Here is a 25,807-nt window from a genome sequence, read left to right as displayed (position 1 = left end):
TCCTTCCTTCCTTCCTTCCTTCCTTCCTTCCTTCCTTCCTTCCTCCCTGCCTGCCTGCCTGCCTGCCTGCCTTCCTTCCTCCCTTCCTCCCTCCCTTCCTTCCTCCCTTCCTCCCTCCCTTCCTCCCTCCCTCCCTCCCTCCCTCCCTCTATCACCCAGGCTGGAGTGCAGTGGCGTGATCTTGGCTCACTGCAGGCTCCGCCTCCCGGGTTCAAGCAATTCTCCTGTCTCAGCCCCACAAGTAGCTGGGACTACAGGCACAAACCACCATGCCTGGCTTTTGTAGTTTTAGTTGAGACGGGTTTCACCATGTTGGTCAGGCTGGTCTCAAACTCCTGACCTGAGGTGATCTACCTGCCTTGGCCTCCCAAAGTGCTGGGATTACAGGTGTGAGCCACCATGACTGGCCTGCACTTTTCATTTAATCATAGTTTCAGGACATTGTATCTTATTTCTAAGCAAAATCCAACTAGGAATCCCAGTTTCCAGGGCTAGCCCTAAAATAGCTCATGGGGGTTACTTCTCTCTACTAACATTCCCCTTGCCCCATCTTGAGATAGAGAAGGGAGTGGGAAGGGGGTGCTTCATTCTGAGTGCCCATAACAATAGCTAACAGCAGCCAAAATGTATTGAGCACTGTGCTGGGCACTGGTTATTACTTTATATGCATCAGCTCATCTAATTATCTCAACAAGCATATAAGGTAAGCATGACTGTTCCCATTTTACAGATAAGGGGAACGAGGCACAAGGCATCTAACAAACTGGCTTAAGCTCCCACAGAACTGGTAAGAGGTGGGGGTAGGATTGGAGTCCAGCTCTGTTTACTGTCAAAGGCAGTGCTCTGAATCACTCACTTTTAAAAACCATATAGTAAATGCAGTGCCCAAGGACTTTGGCTTACCACAAGGAATCCTCATATATGTAGCCAGCTGTCTGCAGGAAATTGGCAGCCCCTGCCTAGGCATGGAACTCCCACCATGGATGGCAAACTGGAGACTTCGGAGTTTAGTTTCTAGTTCTTTTGCCCAAACTCTTTTATTGGGGGTTGGAAGAAAGGTAGGAAGAGCAATGAGGAAGGACATGTTCTTTCTCTCTGGGGAGAGAAAGAAAACAGAATAGGTTTGTAACCAAAGACCTTCTAAAAGCCACACCCCTGCACTCAAGAGCTACAGAGGAAATGTTGTTCTTAAATTCTTCCACCAGGTGCAGTAACCACTTCACTAACAAGTCTTACATCAGATAGAACTTAAATTAGACACAAGAAAGGACTTCTGGTCAACGTGAACAGTCATTTCTGTAAATTGGGATTTATCTTTACAAAATCCCTTCCCTGAACTAAGAAAGGTCTTAGGGCCTTCTCTAAATTAAGGCTGCCCACAGGCAGAAACACTGCAGCTTTCAGCAGGGGAAGACATGAGGTAGTGTTCAAACTCCTCTCCTCCTCCCTGGGTTTTATAGTCTTTTACACTCGGGCACTTCGGGAAATGGTACACATTTGGCAGGTGAGACAAGTGACTGAGGTCTGGAAAAGGTGTGAGAAAGCTGGTGCATGTGCAGGAGTGGGTCCCAAAAGGTAATGCTCCTGGCAACATGATGCTCCGCTTTCCTGCAGACCTGCAACTCATGATGGCTTTGTGCTTCTCCAACAGTCAAAACGCTCAACTTCACACACCTAAAAAATAGCCTTAAGGGCCGGGCGCGGTGGTTCAAGCCTGTAATCCCAGCACTTTGGGAGGCCGAGACGGGCGGATCACGAGGTCAGGAGATCGAGAGCATCCTGGCTAACACGGTGAAACCCCGTCTCTACTAAAAAAATACAAAAAACTAGCCGGGCGAGGTGGCGGGCGCCTGTAGTCCCAGCTACTTGGGAGGCTGAGGCAGGAGAATGGCGGGAACCCGGGAGGCGGAGCTTGCAGTGAGCCAAGATCCGGCCACTGCACTCCAGCCTGGGCGAGAGAGCGAGACTCTGTCTCAAAAAAAAAAAGCCTTAAGTTCCTTTTTCGTAAGAGCCTATCTGAGTAGTCCCTGAGCCACCCCCAGGTTACGTGTATAAAGAACAAAACCATGGAGGTGGCAATAATTCACTATTTGATGACAGTTGTTTCTTTCTGCACTAGCTGTTTCTGGCATGGAACATATACCCGAGCGCTTGCCTCTGGAGCTTGCCCAGAGTAAATAATTCAAACTAGCCTCTCGAACTGCTGACCTTAAACCACACACCTACTGTTTTCAAGACAGAGAAATTCACATGGGCTTTGATGGAGCATTTAGAAAAGAGACAAAATTAAACGACTTGATTTTGAGTATAACTCAAGAGCAGCCAGTCATTCCACAGATGAGATTCTATATATTGATTTCAAAATCCAGTTTGTCCTTGGGAAGAAAGAATAAGACAGAAGCTTAAGAGCATTTACTCTTGAAAGCTCCAAGTAACTTGCTTCTTTGTCCCCAGATGCACTCATTTATCTAAAGACATTCCAGTTTCTTGTTTTGTGGCAAGTATGGTTCAGTGCTGCAGATGCCTTTTGTTTGAACTTTGGTGAGCCTGGAGATGTGCAGTGCATCAGAACTGCTAGCATGCTAGCCAGTATGTTTGTCAGTTTCACTTCCAGTTTCTCCTCAGAATGTCTAAAAGAATATTAAGTCTCAGGCTGTACTTTGGGAGGCCGAGGCGGGCAGATCACCTAAGGTTGGGAGTTCAAGACCAGCTTGACCAACATGGAGAATACCCGTCTCTACTAAAAATTCAAAATTAGCCAGGCGTGGTGGCACATACCTGTAGTCCCAGCTACTCGGGAGGCTGAGGTAGGAGAATCACTTGAACCCAGGAGGTAGAGGTTGCAGTGAGCTCAGATCATGCCATTGCACTCCAGCCTGGGCAACAGAGTGAAATTCCGTCTTAAAAAAAAAAATTAAGTGTCTACAGTGGATTTCAGTATAAAAAGAACCAGCTGGGGTCAGAGGACAAGGTGGCTCAGTAGAAAGAGCAGGGACTTTGGAGCACATGACCTCTGGCTAATCACATAGCTTGAGACAACTTTCTTATTTGCAAAATTTGAAGAAAATCCTACCAGCCTGGCTGGGTGGCTGAGGGACCATATTCGTTTGCCTGGGCTACCATAACAAAATCCACAGACGAGATGGCTTTAAACAATTGATTTTCTCACAGCTCTGGAAGCTAGAAGTCCAAGATCAATATGTCAGCAAGTATGCTTTCTTCTGAGAGCTCTCTCTGTGGCTTCCTTCTTGATGAATCCATACATGGTCTTTGGTTTTTGCTCTGTGCTCATTTTAACTTAATTACCTCTTTAAAGACCTTATCGGCAAATATGATTATACTCTGAGGTACTGAGGGATAGGACTTCGATGTATTGAATTTCAGAGGGTTGGGAGGACAACAGTTTAGCCAACAAGAAAGACTAAATGACAAAGTAGGAGTTTTATAAAAGCTCACTTTTTCCCTTTCTTAGGCACAGGGAAAGAATGTGTACTTTGAAATAAGATATAATTTCAACTCCTAGTTGTACTGCTTGCTAATTATGTGAATGTGGGCAACTTGCTTACCCAGGATCATCCTCTGTACAATGGGGCATGACAGAATTTGGATATTTGTCATCACCCAAATCTCATGTTGAAATGTAATCCCAGTGTTGTGGGTGGGGCCTGGTGGGAGGTGATTGCATCGTGGGGGTACAGTTCTTATGAATCGAGTGAGTTCTCCCAAGATCTGGTTGTTTAAAGGTGTGTGGGACTTCCCCACCAATTTCTGTCTTGTTCCTGCTTTCTCCATGTGATATGCCTGCTCCCGCTTTGCCTTCCATGATTTTAAGCTTCCTGAGGCCTCCCCAGAAGCTGAGCAGATGTTGGCACCATGCTTCCTGTAAAGCCTGCAGAACTGTTAGCCAATTAAACCTCTTTTATTTGTAAATTGCCCAGTCTCAAGTATTTCTTCATAGCAATGCAAGAACAGCATAATATAGGAGATAATATCATCCTCACTCTGTGCTCCTTCTGTTCGAGAGTCAGTCACATTTTCTCTTGCATCGCCAGCGCATCCCTGAGACACCATAGGGAAGGTGAAGATCGGAGTCAACGGATTTGGTCGTATTGGGCGCCTGGTCACTAGGGCTGCTTTTAACTCTGGTGAAATGGATATTGTTGCCATCAATGACCCCTTCATTGACCTCAACTACATGGTTTACATGTTCCAGTATGATTCCACCCATGGCAAGTTCCATGGCACCGTAAAGGCTGAGAACGGGAAGCTCGTCATCAATGGAAGCCCCATCACCATCTTCCAGGAGCGAGATCCCTCCAAAATCAGGTGGGGCGATGCTGGCACTGAGTACGTCGTGGAGTCCACTGGCGCCTTCACCACCATGGAGAAGGCTGGGGCTCATTTGCGGGGGGAGCCAAAAGGTTCATCATCTCTGCCCCCTCTGCTGACGTCCCCATGTTTGTCATGGGTGTGAACCACCAGAAGTATGACAACAGCCTCAAGATCGTCAGCAACGCCTCCTGTACCACCAACTGCTTAGCACCCCAGGCCAAGGTCATCCGTGACAACTTTGGTATTGTGGAAGGACTCATGACCACAGTCCACGCCATCACTGCCACCCAGAAGACTGTGGATGGCCCCTCCGGGAAACTGTGGCGTGATGGCCGCGGTGCTCTCCAGAACATCATCCCTGCCTCTACTAGCGCTGCCAAGGCTTTGGGCAAGTCATCCCTGAGCTGAATGGGAAGCTTACTGGCATGGCCTTCCGTGTCCCCACTGCCAACATGTCAGTGGTGGACCTGACCTGCCGTCTGGAAAAACCTGCCAAATATGATGACATCAAGAAGGTAGTGAAGCAGGCGTCGGAGGGCCCCCTCAAGGGCATCCTGGGCTACACTGAGCACCAGGTGGTCTCCTCCGACTTCAACAGCGACACCCACTCTTCCACCTTCAACGCTGGGGCTGGCATTGCCCTCAACGACCACTTTGTCAAGCTCATTTCCTGGTATGACAACGAATTTGGCTACAGCAACAGGGTGGTGGACCTCATGGCCCACATGGCCTCCAAGGAGTAAGACCCCTGGACCACCAGCCCCAGCGAGAGCACAAGAGGAAGAGAGAGGCCCTCACTGCTGGGGAGTCCCTGCCACACTCAGTCCCCCACCACACTGAATCTCCCCTCACAGTTTCCATGTAGACGCCTTGAAGGGGGAGGGGCCTAGGGAGCCCCACCTTGTCATATACCATCAATAAAATCCCATGCTCAGCAAAAAAAAAAAAAAATCATCCTCAAAGGGAGTGTTGTTAAGTAAATGTTAAGTAGGTAAAATGCTTCACAGTATCTGAAAGGCGTAAGCAGAATGTATTTGCTATTAGTTGCATCATTTCTTCCCAGTAATTATGATTAAAACTTCCTATTTACCTCTTTTTGTCAGTGCTTTGATGACTGGCCTTGGGGAGGGTCTGAGAACTAAATGAACAGGGAAAAATCTCTATCCTAGAGATTTCAAGAAACATTTCTTGACTGGCTGAACAAAGCAGTAGAGGTGGTGAATGAAACAGCCCAAATACATGGTGGCAGGCACCTGTAATCCCAGCTGTTCCAGAGGCTGAGGCAGGAGAATTGCTTAAACCCGGGAGGCAGAGGCTGCAGTGAGCCGAGATCACGCCATTGCACTTCAGCCTGGGCAACAAGAGCGAAACTCCGTCTCAAAAAAGAAAGAGAAACAGCCCAAATGGAGTATTACTCTAGTGATCACCCACAAGTCCACATCAGACTCCATAGCATCAGACCACCTTCCTCCCAGTATAATGACCCATGTACTTCCTTTTCCCTTTCCCTCTCTTGTGATAGAATTTCTCTTATAATAAGTCACAGGCAGCCCATCCCTGAGAGCACTGGCCAGAAAGGCAGCAGACCTGGAAAACAAATAGCATGCTATAAATGCTCTACCCAGCAAGTGAGGAGCTGAAGAACAGGAGGAAGTCAGTGAGCTGAAAAGGTGTTTTAATTGTTGCTTCTAGCCAGAGAGGCCTCTAGACAAAGTCCAGTCCTCAGTTTCAATCATATCATACCAGCAAGACTAAAAGGAATCCCCAAAATAAGTAAAGCCGATTCCCATCCTGACACATAAATGCACTGTTACACAGTTCCAGCAATACTGCTACAGAAGTGATCTGCAGACTTGTGCCAGTTCACAAAGTATTTGCTTTGTCCACGATAAACTACAGAAACTGAGAATAAGCATTTAGCAATTTTAACTGCAGTTTGATAGTAATTTTATGTGTTGAATCTGTAATAAAAATTTTATGTTTGTATTTTAATTTTTCTAGAAATTCATTCTTACTGCACTTTACAAAAGTATTGATCCATGGCAACTAGTCCTTCAGCACAGATAGCTTAAGCACTGTCACAAACCTCTAAATATCTACAAGTGTGAACAAATATCTTTCATAACTCAGCAGGATGCTACCATATAGGCCCTAGCATGTCCCACTCCAAAAAGTACAATTAACACCATGGCATTTTTTTTTTTTTTGCATGTCACCTTAAAACAGAAAAAAAAAAAAAGGTCTAATTTTCTATTAGAAATTTAGCAAAAAGCATTTTTTACTTAGGGTAAATTCCAGTCCAAACTTTCAGACTGGAAGTGATCAGTGTCCGGAGGGTTTTACTGAAGTGTTGACGCAGACTATAGAGAAGATACTCTGCTTGAATTAGAAGGTATCATAGTGGGGAAACCCTGAATCTGAGTCAGAAAACCTGGATTCAAATTCTGCTGTCTTTCTGGCCAATGCTGTCAGGGATGGGCTGCCTGGGACTTGGTGAAATTATTCCTTACCTATCATCAAAAGTTTTTAAAGAACAGGAGGAAGTGGGTGAGCTGAAACAAAAACTTTTGATATTGGCTATGTGATAATGTCACCTATCCAGTTTCCATAACTATAAATTGTGGAAAGTAAAATTGTCTGCCCAATCTATATCCTAAGAGTGTTGTGAAATTCAAGTGACATGTCTGTGGAAAGTGCCTCCTAAAGAATAAAGTGCTTGGCCAGGCGCGGTGGCTCACGCCTGTAATCCCAGCACTTTGGGAGGTTGAGGCAGGCGGATCACAAGGTCAGGAGTTCGAGACCAGCCTGGCCAATATGGTGAAACCCCGTCTCTACTAAAAATAAAATTAGCTGGGCATGGTGGCACATGCTTGTAATCCCAGCTACTCAGGAGGCTAAGGCAGGAGACTTGCTTGAATCCGGAAGGTGGAGGTTGCAGTGAGCTGAGATTGCACCACTGCACTCCAGCCTGGGTGACAGAGCAAGACTCCGTCTCAAAAAAAAAAAAAGAATAAAGTGCAGTAGAAGTACATGATGGGGTAAATATTATGAGCTTTCAAAGAGTCGGTAGCCTCAAAGAAAATGGCCCCTATGATATAGTAACAAAGTTGACCAGAATATTGACATTCTTTATCCTCTTAATCAAAGATTTACTGAATTAGAAAATGCTGCCTTCATATCCTTCCCTGTGCAGAAAACACTCTTATTTTCTAATGAATTATGAAGTGTATTTGTTTCCATACCTGCCAGGCATCTAGCACCACAGTGGATACCACCAGAGAGGAAGCAGGAGAGCACACAGTGCCTGTCCTCACAGCTCACAGCTACAGGGGCAGCCTGGGGCAGGCTCAAGGCAATATGTGACTTGGCAAGAACTAAAGGACAGCAACTCTGCCCTGTTCTCATTTGTACAGCTACTTGAAGCCCCCCTCAAAAGGATACAAACTCAAAAATGTACCATTTCACTGCTGTATGTTAGGCAAAAGAAGACCAGAAAATCATAATGTATTTTAGCTTTATTAAAGACATATTAGACAAACAAGTAGACAAACACATGCTCTATAAAATATACATTCTGATGTGTGACAAAATATAAACAGATACTAAGAAATGACTACACTGAACAATGACCTGGCTTATATCTCTTTTTAGGTACATCTAGTATTAGGGCTGCTCAGACTGGCATTATCCAATAGGGGGAAGAAATAATAGTGGAAAGTAGAGGGTAGAAATAAATCTCACCATTGTAAAGAGGCCACAGTAAACAGCAAAGAGACATTCCAAGAGTACTTGACCATGTGATCATCAATTTCTCTTTCAAGATAGTTACAGTTGATAGAAGATCACTTTACTCCTTTAACTGAAAACAGGCACAAGTCAAGCTGTTTCTTCACCTTCACCCTATTCCATCTATACACACACACAACCCCCCCTACCTTACTACTGACAAAACCTCCAGATGTTTCTTGGGTTTTCAGGGGTTAAGTGCAGCTTATAACATATCTCTTAGTTCCAAACTCATTACTTTTATCAATGAACCAGACAATTGTCCAAAAAAAAGAAAAGGCTAACTGATGTTGGTTTAGACTGTACTCCAAACGAAAAGTTTAAGGTAGAAAAGGGGAAACATCTGCCAGCTGTATGGGGAAAGAGATCATGTAATAGAAAAATGAAACATTACTTGCAGGTTGCCAAAAAAAGAATCTTAGCTCAATCTTCGAAGGTTCAACTGTCTTCACAATTACCTCTATAATCTGTATCAAGAAGCAAAGTAAGAAGAGGATGTGGCATAAAATGACAGCAAATTTACCTGTTATTCCATTATGTTTCTGGCATTTCTGTGGCTAATAAAATGATTAGAAAAGGCCATGACACACTTGGGTAAAATATTGGTATAAAACTGAACACCACAATCTCAACCCCATTCTAATAGTAGTCTCACAGATAAGAAGAAACAAGAATAAAAATTATCAAGAGGGCTGGGCACAGTGCCTCATGCCTGTAATCCCAGAACTTTGGGAGGCCAAGGTGGGTGGATCACTTGAGGTCAGGAGTTCAAGACCAGCCTGGGCAACATGGTGAAACCCCGTCTCTACTAAAAATACAAAAATTAGCCAGGTGTGGTGCCGGGTGTCTGTAATTAATTCCAGCTACTTGGGAGGCTGAGGCAGGAGAATCGCTTGAACTTGGGAGGTGGAGACTGCAGTGAGCTGAGACCGTGCCACTGCACTCCAGCCTGGGCAATAGAGCGAGACTGTCTTACAAAAAAAATGTAATCAAGAGTAAAAAAGAGTTTTAATACATTATAGGCTTTTAAATTTGTTAGTATAGTAATGCCATTTATGCTAGTAACTACTTAGAGATTTCTTCAGAAGATTAAGCCTAGAATTTCATGTTTCATGTTCCCAGCTACGAACACAGGTCAGACCCCTTTTGCCAACCAAAGCCCAAAATTATCTGGTTTCCTGAAGAGCTCTAACATGAATACAAAGGACTTAGAAAGGACAAAGTTTTAAGACTATCAGATTGCTTCTGGGGATAATGATAAAAGTGAAAAAGACCTTAAAGGTCATCTTGCCCATATTCCATCTCAATGAAGAAATTTCTTAAACACTATTAACAGATGATGATTTAGCTTCTGTATATACCTTTCTACCAAAAAGGCTGATTATTCCATTATCAGATAAATTTATTAAAAAGCCTACACAAAATTTATTAGCAAGTATATAATACACCTCCCTGTGTATAATTCCTGTCTTCTGGAATAGAATTCTTATTTTTTATGACGACTCTTTCGGTAATTAAAGACTTTTAACACATCTCTGTTTTCATAGGGAAATGGGTAACAGAATCTAAATTGCTTGACATCTTAATGTTCCTTTTACAACCTAACAATGGGAGATGTGAGACAGCTGTTTTTAAACATGAAAGTTATTCTGAGGTAGCACTTTAGGGGAACTTGCACATTGAAATGGGTTCCTGCTATTTTTTTCAAGAGAGTAGCTTGTATACTAGGGAAAGTACTGCAGGGTGCGGTGGCTCATGCCTATAATCCCTGCACTTTGGGAGGCCAAAGAGGGGACATTGCTTGAGCCGAGGAGTTTGTGATCAGCCTGGGCAACAAGGTGAAACCCCATCTCTACAAAAAATACAAAGATTAGCTGGGTGTGGTGGTGCAGCTACTCAGGTGGTTGAAGTGGAAGGATCACTTGGGCCTGAGATATCGAGGCTGCAGTGACGACAGTGAGCCACGATCACACCATTGCACTCCAGCCTGGGTGACATGGTGCAACCCTGTCTCAAAAAAATAAAACAAGTTGCGGAGTAACAGAGAGCCAATGGCATAAGTGTAGATCCTGTGCCAGTAGGGCACGGAGTTCAAGGAATACTGTCTTTTCTTCCAGGTAGACTTGGAGAATCGGCCTGAAAGGGGACAAGCAAATCAAGAGAATTTATGTATTCCTACTGAAATAAAGTGCTCACTAGGGGGCAGTGGGGAAAGGAGGTATTTACCTCAGCATTTCAGTTAACCTTGCTTTGCAACATTCCTGATTAGCATTAAGCAGAAATGATTCTGCTGGAAGAAATACTCATGGGACACTAATCCTGCTTAGAGGGTTAACATATTGCTTGATCAAAAACATGTAATAATGAAAAGTTTCAGGAATTCCTTTTCCTAGGGGTGTGTGTGTGTTTATTTAAGATAGGCTCTTCACATTTAAATAGATTGCTGACTAGTTATGTAGGCAAGCTAGGAATATCTAAGAAGGACATCTCAACCATCTGAGTTGACATAATGGAAAATGACCTGGCTCTTTAGGAGACCAGACTCTGACAGCACTGTCAGTAGAAGGACCACTGCTAGAGCAGAGAGGCAGCACTCCTACACGGGTTGGTTTGTTTAATTTTTTATTTTATTTTTTTGATATGGAGCCTCACTGTCGCCAGGCTGGAGTGCAGTGGCACGATCTTGGCTCACTGCAACCTCTGCCTCCTGGGTTCCAGCGATTCTCCTGCCTTAGCTTCCCAAGTAGCTGGGACTACAGGTACATACCACCACACCCAGCTTACTTTTGTATTTTTAGTAGAGATGGGGTTTCACCATGTTGGCCAGGATGGTCTCAATTTCTTGACCTCGTGATCTGCCCACCTCAGCCTGCCCGAGTGCTAGAATTACAGGCGTGAGCCACCATGCCCGGCCTCCTACACGAAGTTTTCTAGAGCACTGGCTCACAGGCTGTCATCTGCCCTCTCACACGTGACAGCTGATGCTCACTGGCACAGTCTCTGGCAGCCTCGCCCTAACTCCACCTTTTCCATTCAGGAAATCTATTAGAATTTGAGCGAGAGTAATAATAATTATAGGGATAACTTTGAATACATTGGAAAGGTGAGTCACAAACTAGTTACAAATTAGTTGTGGTAGACCTGTCAACTCATTCTGATACTGTAGTGTGCTGTAAAACCAGCATTCAGACATTCTGTTCTGGAGAGCAATGGGTGGTTTTTCAACTGAGTCAAGATTCTTTGTTTACTAATACTGTTTAGAAGCAGAATTTTTTTCTCCTAATGAGTATTTCTTAGACCATTACTCCTGCTATAAAGGAAATATATCTGGCTCAAGTCAGAATGAGCAGCATCACTTTTGTTCTACTCGAACAAATGTCATGAAAGCAGCTTTTTATTAAAGTAGCATAACCCTCCTTAGCTCCTGGAGGGAATTACAGATTCATAGAATGTTACAGCTGGAAAGGGCTTTACAGCATCTAGAAAAATGTCCTCAGGCCAGGCGCGGTGAATCACGCCTGAAATCCCAGCACTTTGAGAGGCCGAGGCGGGTGGATCACCTGAGGTCGGGAGTTTGAGACCAGCCTGACCAACATGGAGAAACCCCGTCTCTACTAAAAATACAAAATTAGCTGGGCGTGGTGGCACATGCCTATAATCTCAGCTATCAGGGAGGATGAGGCAGGAGAATTGCTTGAACCTGGGAGGCGGAGGTTGCGGTGAGCCAAGATTGTGCCATTGCACTCCAGCCTGGGCAACAAGAGTGAAACTCCGTCTCAAAAAAAAAAAAAGAAAAGAAAAGAAAAGAAAAATGTCCTCATTTCATAAATGAGAAAATCTAGCCTAGAGAAGAAAAAGACTCACCCTTGATTACAAAGTTAGTAACAAGCAGAGTCAGGAAGCGAACGAGGTCTAAATTCTGAGTCAGTCTAGTACAGACTACACCATAATCTAGTAAGAAAGGAAGAAGAGGGATCGCAGATTGAAGGGACAGGAAATTGTGATCTTTAAGTTCAAAGTGAAAATGATCAGAGGCTGACATATTAAAGAAAAAGGTGTGGCAGGACTAAACAGCTCAAGAAGGGCTGCTGCCTGTGGATGAACACTTAGGATTGAAAATAAGAATAAATGCTCAACTTTCTGGCAAAAAGTTGAGAAATTATGTGAGTTTAGAACCCTTGAACAAGAACTTAAAAATAGATATTTAAGTGGCTGAAATTATCTAGTGAGTAATATTGGATTTAGAGGAGAGAACTGGACAGCTTGTGTAAGGAAATTAGAAAGCACAAAGAAGGAATTACATTGCATTAGAGTGTGAAGTTCTTTATTTACCTAAAGGCTTTGGTATCAGAAATTGAAGAAAACTTTTTGGCTTAATCACTTATACAAAACAAGGACCACTCCAAGGCTTTACAGTATAAAAATTTTGGGATTGGGTGAGTGGCTCATGCCTGTAATCCCAGCACTTTGGGAGGCCAAGGAGAGCAGATCACCTGAGGTCACGAGTTTGAGACCAGCCTGGCCAACATGGTGAAACCCTATCTCTACTAAAAATACAAAAAAAAAAAAAAAAAAAAAAAGGGGAAATGGTGGTGTGCCTGTAATCCCAGCTACTTGGGAGGCTGAGGCAAGAGAACTGCTTGAACCTGGAAGACAGAGGTTGCAGTGAGCTGAGATCATGCCACTGCACTCCAGCCTGGGTGACCGAGATGGACTCCATCTCAAATTAAAAAAAAAAAAAAAGAATGTTTGCATGTTCATCTACTCCCAAGAGCACCCTTCCCTTCTTAAGATATACTGTGCACTGGTAAAAGGTTAAAAACAAAACAAACTCAGAAAAGAAGCAATCTTTGGTTTCCTGGTCAATGAAGAACTTTGCTGAAAGAAGATATTCCCATTTAGAGAAAGCACAAAGTGAACACAACTAGAAACAACTAAAACTCAGTCTAGTATTTCGATACTGTGTCATAACAGCCAGACAACTTTCCAGCTGTTCTCCAAGACAGAAAACTCAGATTCTGACAATGAAGAAGATGGATGTGGCCCAGTGCAGAAGTCAGAGGGACCAATTGGTTCCAGAAGATTTCTACTTGCAAATAATCTGAGTGATGAAGATTACAGGCTTATGAGTGGTAACAATTTGCTAGGCACTACAGGTGAAGTACAGAAGAGTTGCTGAGAAGGTTACAACAAATTAAAGAGGATTCCCCACAAGAATCAGGTGAAAGCAGAGGTGGATAATGTCAGGTACTAGTAATGAGTCTGTAATAAAATGGCTTACCTCTTTTGGACAAACTGAAAATATGACAGGAAGTGAGCAAAGAGAAAACCAAGCTTGGACAGCAGTGAGTCAGAGTAATCCATATAGTGGTAATTTCAGATTCAATGTAGGGATCAATTTTATCCTTAATAATGGAAGGCTGAATACAGCAAATAAGTATGCATCATCTGCAAGACTTCCCAAGGGAGAAAATGGGGAAAACCAGTCAGAGGAAAGTGGAAAATATGGGTGCAGCATACCAACATGGCACAAGTATACATATGTAACAAACCTGCACGTTGTGCACATGTACCCTAGAACTTAAAGTATAAAAAAAAATAATAAATAATAAAAAAAAAGAAAGTGGAAAATCCACAATCTGAGTCAACATTTGCAAGGCCACCCAGGTCAGGTACAAAGTGCGACAGAAGTATCAATGAAGGTTCCAACTTACAGAGGTCAGAGAAGACTGAGAAGCAGGAGGCCAGACCAATGGAGAACTAGAGCGAGAAACAAAAGTAGGTTGCCTCCAAATTCATGGTAAGAAATTTCACAAATATTTCATGACAATACACCATCTCAGACTTTTGAACGACCTCTGGTAAATGAGACAGAGATTTTCTAGAACTCAGCAACCTGAGACATTGAGAAAGTAAATAACTGACCCATAGTTGCAAAGTGGGCGTCTTTTTATAGCTTTTGGAACATGGAATACCTTTCCAGGAGAACATTCTCCAGACACAATCAGAAATGGTGAGTCTGGGCACTGAGACTGAGAAATCCAGTCATAGTCCTGGTTGTGATAGTAGGAAGAGTTCATCATGGAGAATATTTGCCAAGATATAGCATGCCTAATAGAACCCAGTTAACAACTCCAACACCAAACAACAGTCACTTTAGAAAGTGAACAACGAGGACTCAGAAATATTATTTTCACATTCTGAGCAAGCAGGTGTGAGAACCTGTTTCACTACCAACAGAATTCCTGTTCACAGAATTTCAAATAACTCATTTAATACACCTGTTGCAACTCAAAGAGCATTAAAGCAGATAATGACAAGATGTGCAGACTCAAATATGGACAGTGATAGTGATTTATATCCTAGCGGCTCACCCCAGTCAGAACATGGCAAGAGCAAAGTCACAGATTGAAAGAGATGGTTCTGATATCAGCAACTGTTCTGGCTCCAGTTCATGTCACATTACTGCTTATGATTCTGACTCAAGTTCTGCAATCTTTAAATCAGCCTCCAGTTTTTGCAGCGTTCATTATAAAGTAACAACCCGATCTAACTCACTGGTTCCTGAAGGAATGACTGAACTTTCCTCAATCAATTTCTGTTTCAGTAAAAAAGAGGGAAGTGGGGAGCGAGAGGGGGAGGAAATGAAAGGAATTTCCAAACAAGTTTTCCTCTAGGTACATACAGCTGTGCCAGGACTGCCAGGCTCTGAAAGAACAAGCTTTTTATGTTAGAAAGGGAGTATCACCTAGCACTTTTAAACAGATGGCAAATGACCAGAAGTATGAACCTCTAGGACTGAAGAAGGCAGTTAATTACACCAAGACTGTGTTTATGTGTATACAATCACTAAGTAGCTGCCTCTATAGATATACTTCTTAACAGGTAAGTTTTTAAAACTTTTTATTTATTTTATTTATTTTTGAGCCAGGTCTCGCTTTGTCACCCAGGCTGGGGTGCAGTGGTTTCACACAGCTCACTGCAGCCTTGATTTCCCGGGTTCAAGTGACCCTCCCACCTCAGCCTCCCAAGTAGCTAGGACTACAACAGCATGCCACAATGCCCAGCTATTTTTTAAATTTATTTTTTGCAGAGACAGGGTCTCACCATGTTGCCCAGCCTGGTCTCAAATTCCTGGCTTCAAGCAATCCTCCCACCTTAGCCTCTCAGAATGCTGGGATTACAGGTGTGAGCCACAGCTTTTATACTTTAAATAAAATTTTTAGTTATCACTAAATCGAGTTATTTAAAAATCTGTGATCTGAGAAGCTACTTGTCAATATTATAACTGAATATTATATATAATTTTGGCATATCAAAAATATTTACATTGCAGCCAACACATATGGTCAATGAATACAAAAATTATTTATAAATGTACATATATTTACTGTGACATCCCTGGGCAATAGGGACAAAAAAAAATTCACAAGAATACAAAAACCTTTGACTTGGTACCAGTTGGTCAAGCCTGGGATTCTTGCCAAAGACCTTGAATATCAAAGCCTGTCTTAACTATCTGCCTGAAACCACTGAAGAATCCCAGGCACACTTCCCAGAAGGTTCCAAAGTTATTTTTGCTCCTTGGAAGGCAAAGCAGAACATCAAAGTAGTGATGTTTTCTCAGGACCATTCTGAAGACTAGGGCAATCCAGCAGGTTAAGCAGCAATGTGACTCTTCCTGACAGCAGATGCACACCGGGGCACATCCCCATGGAACCATCAGGAAGCACATTTGCCCTGTATCTTCCCTCTGCCGATGCTGCACGTTTTTGATGAGCTGTACCCATTTCTGTCAACTGTTACCATTTCTTCATCAGGTATAAGACCAAACAACGCATGGCCCACCTTGGTGCAGTCAGATGCAATCATAAAGAGTAAAGCAAATGCTGACTTCGGAGTTTCTTCTGAGCTCTGAGGTAGTAAATGCAAAATTAATGAGTCTCTACCCAGATTTCATCCTGAAGTGGGTTTCATGTGCCTTCACTACCATCTTGAATGTTCCGAGTCCTACTAAAATCAAAACCATGATCCTGTAACCTGTGGCAGGACATGGAAGAAGCGGAACAGTCTGGCTCCGGCCCTGCCAAGCCCTCATTTTGATGAAGTTGTGGTGACTCATGGACTGGCTGCTGGGAAAAAGGAGGATGAGGCAGGCCTAGTTCTCTGTTTATGTTCCAGACGGGCCGCTGCAATGTTTCTGAGAATGAAAGACAAGAATTATCAGTAGTGACTGGTAAAACAATATCCTTTTAGCCAAATCCTCAAAGAAATAAAGATGTTCAATATTCCTGAATAAGGACACTGAAATCAAACACAGTCACACACGCACACGCACACACACACAAACCACCACCAGAACATGGTCTTTCAAATCCCTCTACTTCACAAACCTAACCAATTATTTACTGAGATCATACTATATATCATGTACTTTCACCTGTTATTTTACTGGTTCTGTTGCCAAAATTTATTTATTTTATTTATTTATTTTTGAGATGGAGTTTCGCTTTTGTTGCTGGAGTGCAATGGCGCCATCTCAGCTCACTGCAACCTCCGCCTCCTGGGATCAAGCAATTCTACTGCCTCAGCCTCCCAAGTAGCTGGGATTGCAGGCATGTGCCACCATGCTCGGCTAATTTTGTATTTTTAGTAGAGACAGGCATTTCTCCATGTTGGCCAGGCTGGTCTTGAACTCCCAACCTCATGTGATCTGTCTGCCTCAGCCTCCCAAAGTGCTGGTATTACAGGCGTGAGCCACTGTGCCCAGCCACAAAATTTTTAAATAAAACTCTTTAGACACATGGAAAAGAACTAAAAGACAAAACGGTATCCATATTGTAATGAAAGTTTCATGATAGATAATAATCATTGATTCAGTGCAGCCATTACATCTTTAAATATGTCACAAAATTGTTTTAAAAATAAACGGCCATTCCCTTCCAACTCCTAGCATGTCAACAATTCTAACAACAAATGATAGCCAAAGGAGCTATATTAAATTATCTGCGCACTGGTTTCAAATATGCATTTCTCATTCTTCTTTAGTACAATGGTGAACTATTTTCCCAAAGACTGTTTACTGAAAATTATATTAACTTCATAGGTGCATTTTGGAAAAAGCTAGCCAGACATTATAAAACAAATACCCAGAAATAAAATAAAATCCATGTGAAAAGCTAGAGCAGGGTTTCTCAAGTTTTAATTAATATGCACACAAATAACTTGAGGATCTTGTTAAATGTAGACTCTGATTTGCTAGGTCTGCGCTGGGATCCTTCTAACAAGCTCTTAGGTAATGGTGATGCTCACAGTCAACAGACCAGACTTTGAGTAAGCAGCAGCTAGGATACCCTAAGTAAAAAATGGCCAATGCGCCAAAGCACTTTGATTTGCTGATTTCCTTACTTACAGACTAGATTAAAAATTAAGGCACTCCTAAAGTTAGAAAAAAGATGGACTACATTTCTGGTCCTTCTTAAACCCTTTTTGTGTTAACGCTTCTAAGACATCCAACAGTAAAAGTGGATTTACTGATGCATTTCTTTCATGAACACTTAATGTAAAGATAAGAGATTAACTTCAATAATAATAGTGCTTCAATAATAGTGCTTTCCTCTGACCTGTAACCTCTTTGGAAGACTTTAATCTCTTAAGAACAACAGAGACCGGGTGCAGTGGCTCATACCTGTAATCCCAACACTTTGGGAGGCCGAGGTGGGTGGATCATCTGAGGTCAGGAGTTCAACACCAGCCTGGCCAACATGGTGAAACCCTGTCTCTATTTTTAAAAAATACAAAAAATTAGCCAAGCGTGGTGGTGGGCACCTGTAATCCCAGCTACTCAGGAGGCTGAGGCAGGAGACTCGCTTGAACATGGAAGGCGGAGGTTGCAGTGAGCCGAGATCGTGCCACTGCACTCCAGCCTGGGTGACAGAGCGAGACTCTGTATCTTAAAAAAAAAAAAAAAAAAAGCGAGCATATCTTAGAAACTTTCATGGATGGTTCTGGCAGGAGTAAATGATCTAATGTGGGACATGAAGTAGTAAATGCAAAATTAATAAGTCTCTGCCCAGATTTCATCCTGAAGAGAGTTTCATGTACCCTCACTACCATCTTGAATGTTCCAAGTCCTACTAAAATCAAAAGTATGATCCTGTAACCTGTGGGACATAATCGAACGTAGGACATTAGATCATGCACTCCTGCCAGAACCATCCCCAGGAGTATCACAGTATACTTTGCCTTCCCCTGGAAACCTGTAGTTCTCACCTCCTACCCTATCTTTTTTGTTGTTGTTGTTGTTTTCAGACAGAGTCTCACCCTGATGTCCAGGCTGGAGTGCAATCACTCAATCTCAGCTCACTGCAAACTCCGCCTCCCGGGTTCAAGTGATTCTCCTGCCTCAGCCTCCCAAGTAGCTGGGATTACAGACACCCACCACCATGCCCAGCTAAATTTTTATTTTTTCAGTAGAGATGGGGTTTCACTATGTTGTCCAGGCTGGTCTCGAACTCCTGACCTTGTGATCCACCCGCCTCGGTCTCCCAAAGTGCTGGGATTACAAAAGTGAGCCACTGCACCCAGCCTGACCTCCTACCCTATTCCAGTGCTCTTGCATGTCAGGCTGACAGAAAGATGAAAGCTGATGAAAAGCTTGGATGGACAGGAAGACATGCTCAGCATTACTCTCCATGATCTAGAAAGAGTTTTGTTTCAAATGCCAAGTGGTTATCAAATGCCTGAACTATACAGTAATAATGTATATTTCTTTTCCTGGGCCATGTGAGACAGGGGACACAAGCCCAAAACTGCGTTCTCACTTATGACCTTGATCGTACCTCATAGAAGAAAACACCCGCCAAGTGAAGCTGAGATTAAATGTTTACCTGCTAGAACAGCAACAAAACAAAACATTTTCGCTTGAACCTAGGAGGCAGAGGTTGCAGTGAGCCGAGATCATGCCACTGGACTCCAGCCTGCGCGACAGGGCTAGAATACATCTCAAATTAAAAAAAAAAAAAATCTTCTCAGTAGGCCAGGCACGGTGGCTCATGCCTGTAATCCCAGCACTTTGGGAGGCCAAGGTGGGCGGATCACCTGAGGTCTGGAGTTCGAGACCAGCCTGAGCAACATGGAGAAACCCCATCTCTACTAAAAATACAAAATTAGCTGGGCATGGTAGCACATGCCTGTAATCCCAGCTACTCGGGAGGCTGAGGTAGGAGAATTGCTTGAACCTGGGAGGTGGAGGTTGTGGTGAGCCGAGATCGCGTCATTGTACTCCAGCTTGGGAAACAAGAGCAAACCTCCATTTCCAAAAAAAAAAAAAAAAAAATCTTCTCAGTAAAAACCATCAGCAAATTATGCTGAAATTTTATTATTACTGTTTTTTGGAGACAGAGTCTCACTCTGTTACGCAGGCTGGAGTACAGTGGCACGATCTCAGTTCACTGCAACCTCCATCTCTTGAGCTTAAATGATTCTCGTGCCTCAGCCTCGTGAGTAGCTGGGAATACAGGCACCCGCCACCACACCTGGCTAATTTTTGTATTTTTAGTAGAGACGGGGTTTCACTATGTTGGCCAGGCTGGTCTCAAACTCCTGACCTCAAATGATCCACCCGCTTTGGCCTCCCAAAGTGCTAAAATTACAGGTGTGAGCCACTGCGCCCAGCCCCCCATATTTTATTCTTTATTTAAATAAAGATGGGAGAAAAATTAATACCCTATATGATACCGGGTGTGGTGGCTCATGCCTGTAATCCCAGCACTTTGGGAGGCCAAGGCAGGCAAATCACATGAGGTCAGGAGATCATGACCAGCCTGGCCAACATGGTTAAACCCCATCTCTACTAAAAATACAAAAATTAGCTGGGTGTGGTGGCACACACCTGTAGTCCCAGCTTCTTGGGAGGCTGAGGTACGAGAATTACTTGAACCGGGGAGGTAGAGGTTGGAGTGAGCTGGGATTGCGCCACCACATTCCAACCTGGGCGACACAGTGAGACTCTGTCTCAAATAAATACCCTGTATGAAACGTTTTTGTGTGTGGCCTCTGAATTTTCAGTAGTGTGATCTTGTTACCCCCACAAAAGTTGTTTCCATTCTATAGATGAAGACTTCTTTGTAACTCTAGTATGTAGAAATCTCTGGCTATAGTTTACACCATTTAACAATGGTCAGTTACTCCTATATACCAATCTGTTTGCTTCCTGTCAAATGAGAGCACTACCTATATGACAGAAGGAAGAGTCAATTAGACAAAAGTGAAAACAAAATAACAAAAATGCATCCCTTACCACCGCTCATCTGTGTGGACAGAAGTTTCTTTTCACTTATCCTCTCATGGTTGTTGGGAAAGGCAGATGGCTCTCTGTCAGCTGACAATATCAGGCTCTCTAGGGCAGTAGTATCCTGGGGAGGATGCGCTAAATATGTCTCTTTAGGCATCTGGACCATGAGGCTCGACAGTGTCTGATCAAGAACATCCTCCTCAGCAATATAGGTGTATGGACAGTATTCTCGGGTCCTGGAGTAGATGTTGGCATTGTCATAACAATCTGAGCAAATCACCCGGGTACCAGTGCCACCTAATAACAAGAAAAAGAATCTAAATCTCTTTCTGTTAAGGAATTATTATTTGCCAATCATCAGTTTTCTTCAACGGTTGTCATCATCATTGCTAGCATGTATTGAGCACTTACTTTATAAAGTCGGTGAAGTTTCAAGCCCTTTCTGTGAATTGATTCATTAATCCTCACAACATCCTTATGAGGTATTACTATTATCCCCACTTTACAGATAGGATAAACTATAGCACAGAGAAGTAACTTAACCAAAGTCATACTGCCAGAGTGAGGAGCAGAAACAGCCATTCTGGCTCCAGAGCCCATGCTCTTGAAAACTACATTGAAACATCTCTATTGTGGATAGATAGATCATGCCCAAATCAAGGGAGCAAGATAAGGCTGGTACTGTGCTACATGCTTGGCTTAAGCAAACTAAGTCAGAGAATAAGGAGTTATGATGACTTCACTTCATGAAAACCCATGTTACAGGCCTGGCGCGGTGGCTCAAGCCTGTAATCCCAGCACTTTGGGAGGCCGAGACAGGCGGATCACGAGGTCAGGAGATCGAGACCATCCTGGCTAACACTGTGAAACCCCGTCTCTACTAAAAGTACAAAAAACTAGCCGGGCGTGGTGGCGGGCGCCTGTAGTCCCAGCTACTCGGGAGGCTGAGGCAGGAGAATGGCGTGAACCCGGGAGGCGGAGCTTGCAGTGAGCTGAGATCTGGCCACTGCACTCCAGCCCGGGCGACAGAGTAAGACTCCATCTCAAAAAAAAAAAGAAAAACCATATTACTTTCATGAGTCAAGAGGTTAAGTAACACCAATTGCTACAAGCATCCCTAGAGAAAGCTTCTGACAATGAGGAGTCTTGCCTGACAAGTACATGGTTGACAGTATAGGTTTAACAATGAACTCCCTAGATTATTATGTGCTTTGAAAACTGAATGATGAAGGAGAGAAGAGAGAGTGAGAAATAAAGAGTCACTTATTCAAAATCATGCAACAGGCTAGGAGCAGTGGCTCACGCCTCTAATCCCAACACTTTGGGAGGCTGAGGCAGGTGGATCACCTGAGGTCCACAGTTTGAGACCAGCCTGGCCAACATGGTGAAACCCCATCTCTACTAAAAATACAAAATTAGCTGGGCGTGGTGGTGGGTGCCTGTAATCCCAGCTACATGGGAGGCTGGGACAGGAGAATCACTTGAACCTGGGAGGCAAAGGTTACAGTGAGCTGAGATGGCGCCATTGCCCTCCAGCCTGGGTGACAAGAATGAAACTGTCTCAAAAAAACAAAAAAACAAAATCATGCAACAGAATGTTAGAACTGGAAGAGAGTGAAAATTTAGTTTAACCCAGAAAGCAGTGTTATTTCCCACATATTTCAAAGAATAGACTTTTAAGTATTCTTTTAAAAGTCAGAAATGCTGGCCAGGTGCGGTGGCTCACGCCTGTAATCCCAGCACTTTGGGAGGCCAAGGCAGGCAGATCACAAGGTCAGGAGTTCAAGACCAGCCTGACCAACATGGTGAAACCCGTCTCTACTAAAAATACAAAAATTAGTCGGGTATGGTGGCACGCACCTGTAATCCCAGCTACTCGGGAGGCTAAGGCAGAGGAATCGCTTGAACCTGGGAGGTGGAGGTTGCAGTGAGCTGAGATTGTGCCACTGCACTCCAGCCTGGGTGACAGAGTAAGACTCTTTCTCAGAAACAAAAAAAGAGTCAGAACTAGTATATTTTTCATGAAAAGCCAAAATAAAATCCAATTTATCAATTAAAGTTCTGTTGACAGTCTAAAAAAGTCTCTGAAGAAATGGAATATATCTTTCATTTGTATAGTATTTGAAGTATCACAAAGATTTGTTGAAAAGATCTGTGAGAATCTTGGGGGAAGTGCTTTACAAACTATTGTTTCTTTGTTTAAAAAGTAGAAAAGTAAAGCTCAGATCTTAAGTAACTAGTTCATGGTCACAGAGCTGGAAAAAGGAAGAAGTATCAGTCAAACCCAATTCTTCTGTCCCTTAATTCATTCAGTTCTGTCACTCCCTATGGGAGCGAGGGTATGAAAAGGGTGGAGGGAGAAGAGCTCTGTGTATGGGTACGCATCTCTACATGTTGGGATGTAGGTTCATTTAATTAGAGAACTCTTTACATCTCTCTGATATATGCTAAGAACCATTGCTACCCTTTGTTGATTTTTTTAGAGGTAGGAAGTCTTGCTATGTTGTCCAGGCTAGAGTACAGTGGCTATTCATAGGTGTGCTCACAGCACAATATAGCCTCAAACTCCTGGCCTCAAGCGATCCTTCTGCTTCAGCGTCATGGATAGATGGCACTACAGGCGTGCCACCATGCCTGGCTCTTAGCTACCCTTTAAACTTTACTGAATGTCTACCTGTCAGAAGAGAAACCAGCTTTCCTTGGATGTGGTCTGAAGGATGCCCCTGCCTGAAAAGGGTAAGAAAGAGATACCTGAAAAAAGTTTCCAGAACATCCCTTTCCTATAATTACACAAGTTTGGGAGCCTCTTCTGTGTACTCTAATCTCTTGTTTAATGTGTTTCTCCACTCTGTAAGATGATTTTCTTATCCTGTTAAGACTTTAGTCAATTTTCATCCTATTTTGCACGTGGCTAAATGCTTTCATTAGGTATCTTACTTTAAAATATTGCTTCAGATTAATGGAGAAACTACAGACTGAAAAATAAACTCAATAGATGAGGCTGAAATTGTAACCATAAACAACAGAGTCATTACCATCAGTGCCTTTGTGTATATATCCATTGGCAGGAGGCATAAGTTGCTGGTGACTGCCTGCCTCAGAGTTGCTGTAGCCTTCCTGTGGCTCAGACAGCGTTCCTTGGGAAGACAAGTAGCTGGGAATGTCTGCCGGCAGATTGAGCTCCTCTGTAAAAGAGACATTTTTAACTCTCAAAGGTAGGCAGTTGAAGTCAACACTCAGAAGACTGTTTTGCAAATGTGTTCCACTTGGATACTATTAGCAAGAAAAACTGTATGTACCTAGGACCCCAACAGCTCTTGGTACTTCCCCTAAAACTATTTCTCACTAGAATTCTTCTCAAAGTTTCACTTTAAAAGTTTCACCAAAAGAAACAAAACCTAAAGGTTGAAATCTTATCTACTGCCACACTTTCATAATCTGTCTGACTAGATTTCTTTTCTTGCAGGATTCAGGGTGAGAGGTGTAAGAGACTGACCTCAACAATCCAGTTTGATATTCAAGGGAAAAAAAGAGAGACCGATCTCAATCGCAAGGGCTCCATTCTTCCTTACAGCAAAATTATGATGAAAAGGAGCCTTAGACATTAAAGAGAATGCATCTGTAATGCATTTTTAAGAGTAAAGTTTGGCCGGGCATGGTTGCTCACGCCTGTAATTCCAGCCCTCTGGGAGGCCAAGGCGGGCAGATCATAAGGTCAAAAGATTGAGATCATCCTGGTCAACATGGTGAAACCCCGTCTCAACTACAAATACAAAAATGAGCTGGGCGTGGTGGCACACGCCTGTAGTCCCAGCTACTCGGAAGGCTGAGTCAGGAGAATCACTTGAACCCGAGAAGTGGAAGTTGCATTGAGCCGAGATCATGCCACTGCACTCCAGCCTGGCAACAGAGTGAGACTCCATCTCAAAAAAAAAAAAAGTATTTACAAATTCTTAAAATTGGTCAGACGTAGTGGCTCATGCCTGTAATCCCAGCACTTTGAGAGGCCAAGGCAGACAAACTGCTTGAGCCCAGGAGTTCGAGACCAGCTTGGGCAACATGGCAAAACCTGACTCTACTAAAAACATAAAAAATTAGGTGCAGTGGCACATGCCTATAGTCTCCGCTTCTCAGAAGGCCAAGATGAGAGAATCACCTGAGCCTGGGAAGTCAACGCTGCAGTGAGCCGTATACACTCTGACCTGGGCGTTAGAGTAACACCCTATCTCAAATAAACAAAATTCTTTCCTCAAAGAGGTTCTGTTATATCAAAGAAGTTGAACATTTTAACAACAAAAACTCCCTTCTATCACATATCAGGTAATGTATCACAGTTCTTCAGTTTTTTGAGCAGAAGATGAGGTCTCGCTATGTTGCCCAGGTGGGCCTTGAACTCCTGGGCTCAAGCAGTCCTCCCACCTCATCCTCCTGAGTAGCTGGGACTACAGGCATGTGCTACTATGACCAGCTGTTTTTTATACTGTACAATTAATCCTATACTACATTCTTGACTCAAGTACAAGCCATAGGTATCATGTGGGTAACTACTTACCTGTGTTTGTGATACTATAGTCTTCATTTTTCCTTCTCATGTGGTAAATAACAATGACCCAGATCAAAGAAGTGCCAACAACACAGCAGACCACAACAATGATGACAATGCCAACTGTGGTCCAGCCATCATCTTCATGCCCAATGCTACTCTGGGAAGAGTCACAATTGGGGGATGAAATGACATTTAGGTAAATGTGGCCACGTTCTGTCCCAAGGGTGTTAGACATAATGCAGGTATATTTCCCAGCATCTTCTAGCCCAGCATCTACAATGATGAGAAGCTGATTGGCTGCAGCAAAGAAATGTCGTTCTGTCACCAGTAAAGGCCCATCATCTTTAGTCCAGTTGAGACGAGGGGCAGGACTCCCTCCAGCTATGCACTGTAACACCGCAGTTTCACCTCGGGTTACTGTCTTATCCTCCAGGGGTCTAATAAATGAGGGTGTCTCTAACAGGAAAACATTTAAAAAAAAAAATGAAAAGTTAGGCAGTTTTATTCCCTAATTCCTACTGAATTAGATCAATGAGGGTATAATAAAATGAGTAATTTTATATACTCATAGGAGGATTAGAAGTTAATGTTTCAGAACAAAATCCTGAAAAAAGCCTCTATCTTTTCTCAGTAATTCCAGCTTAGGCAAGCTATCCTAAGTAAGAAGTTCTGAGCAGCTGCAATAGCTGGAGGAGGTGAGCAGGGGTGACCCATTAAAGAAGGTTAAAAATAACTTTAAAAAAAAAAATGAAATTCTGGCCGGGCGCGGTGGCTCAAGCCCGTAATCCCAGCACTTTGGGAGGCCGAGACGGGCGGATCACGAGGTCAGGAGATCGAGACCATCCTGG

At 43.3% G+C, this 25,807-nt stretch overlaps 1 protein-coding gene and 1 pseudogene across 4 annotated transcripts in view; one reads left to right on the top strand and one right to left on the bottom strand.

The window, feature by feature from the left end:
• The first annotated feature begins 4,135 nt into the window (after positions 1-4,135).
• LOC108528106 (glyceraldehyde-3-phosphate dehydrogenase pseudogene) lies at positions 4,136-5,276 on the top strand (annotated as a pseudogene). Its single transcript, XR_001885030.1, has one exon. The product of XR_001885030.1 is annotated as a glyceraldehyde-3-phosphate dehydrogenase pseudogene (transcript).
• A 9,728-nt stretch (positions 5,277-15,004) lies between these two features.
• The window catches only part of LRIG2 (leucine rich repeats and immunoglobulin like domains 2), a 68,491-nt gene continuing 57,688 nt past the window's right edge, over positions 15,005-25,807 (bottom strand). For 2 of the 3 annotated variants that reach the window (XM_017869745.1, XM_017869747.1), the window contains 4 exons: positions 24,966-25,415; positions 23,449-23,598; positions 20,420-20,710; positions 15,467-16,318 (listed from right to left, as the gene is read on the bottom strand). In XM_017869745.1, coding sequence (XP_017725234.1) covers positions 16,092-16,318; positions 20,420-20,710; positions 23,449-23,598; positions 24,966-25,415 — 1,118 coding nt within the window. In that variant the 3' untranslated portion in view covers positions 15,467-16,091. Of the gene's footprint in view, positions 16,319-20,419; positions 20,711-23,448; positions 23,599-24,965; positions 25,416-25,807 lie in introns of all 3 variants that reach the window. The other variant, XM_017869744.1, reaches the window with a different exon arrangement.

Source organism: Rhinopithecus bieti, unplaced genomic scaffold (genome assembly GCF_001698545.2).
Source record: "Rhinopithecus bieti isolate Rb0 unplaced genomic scaffold, ASM169854v2 scaffold_3040, whole genome shotgun sequence".
Classification (NCBI taxonomy): Eukaryota; Metazoa; Chordata; class Mammalia; order Primates; family Cercopithecidae; genus Rhinopithecus; species Rhinopithecus bieti.
Note: the sequence above shows the minus strand (reverse complement) of the source record. Positions and strands in the feature narration are given on the sequence as shown.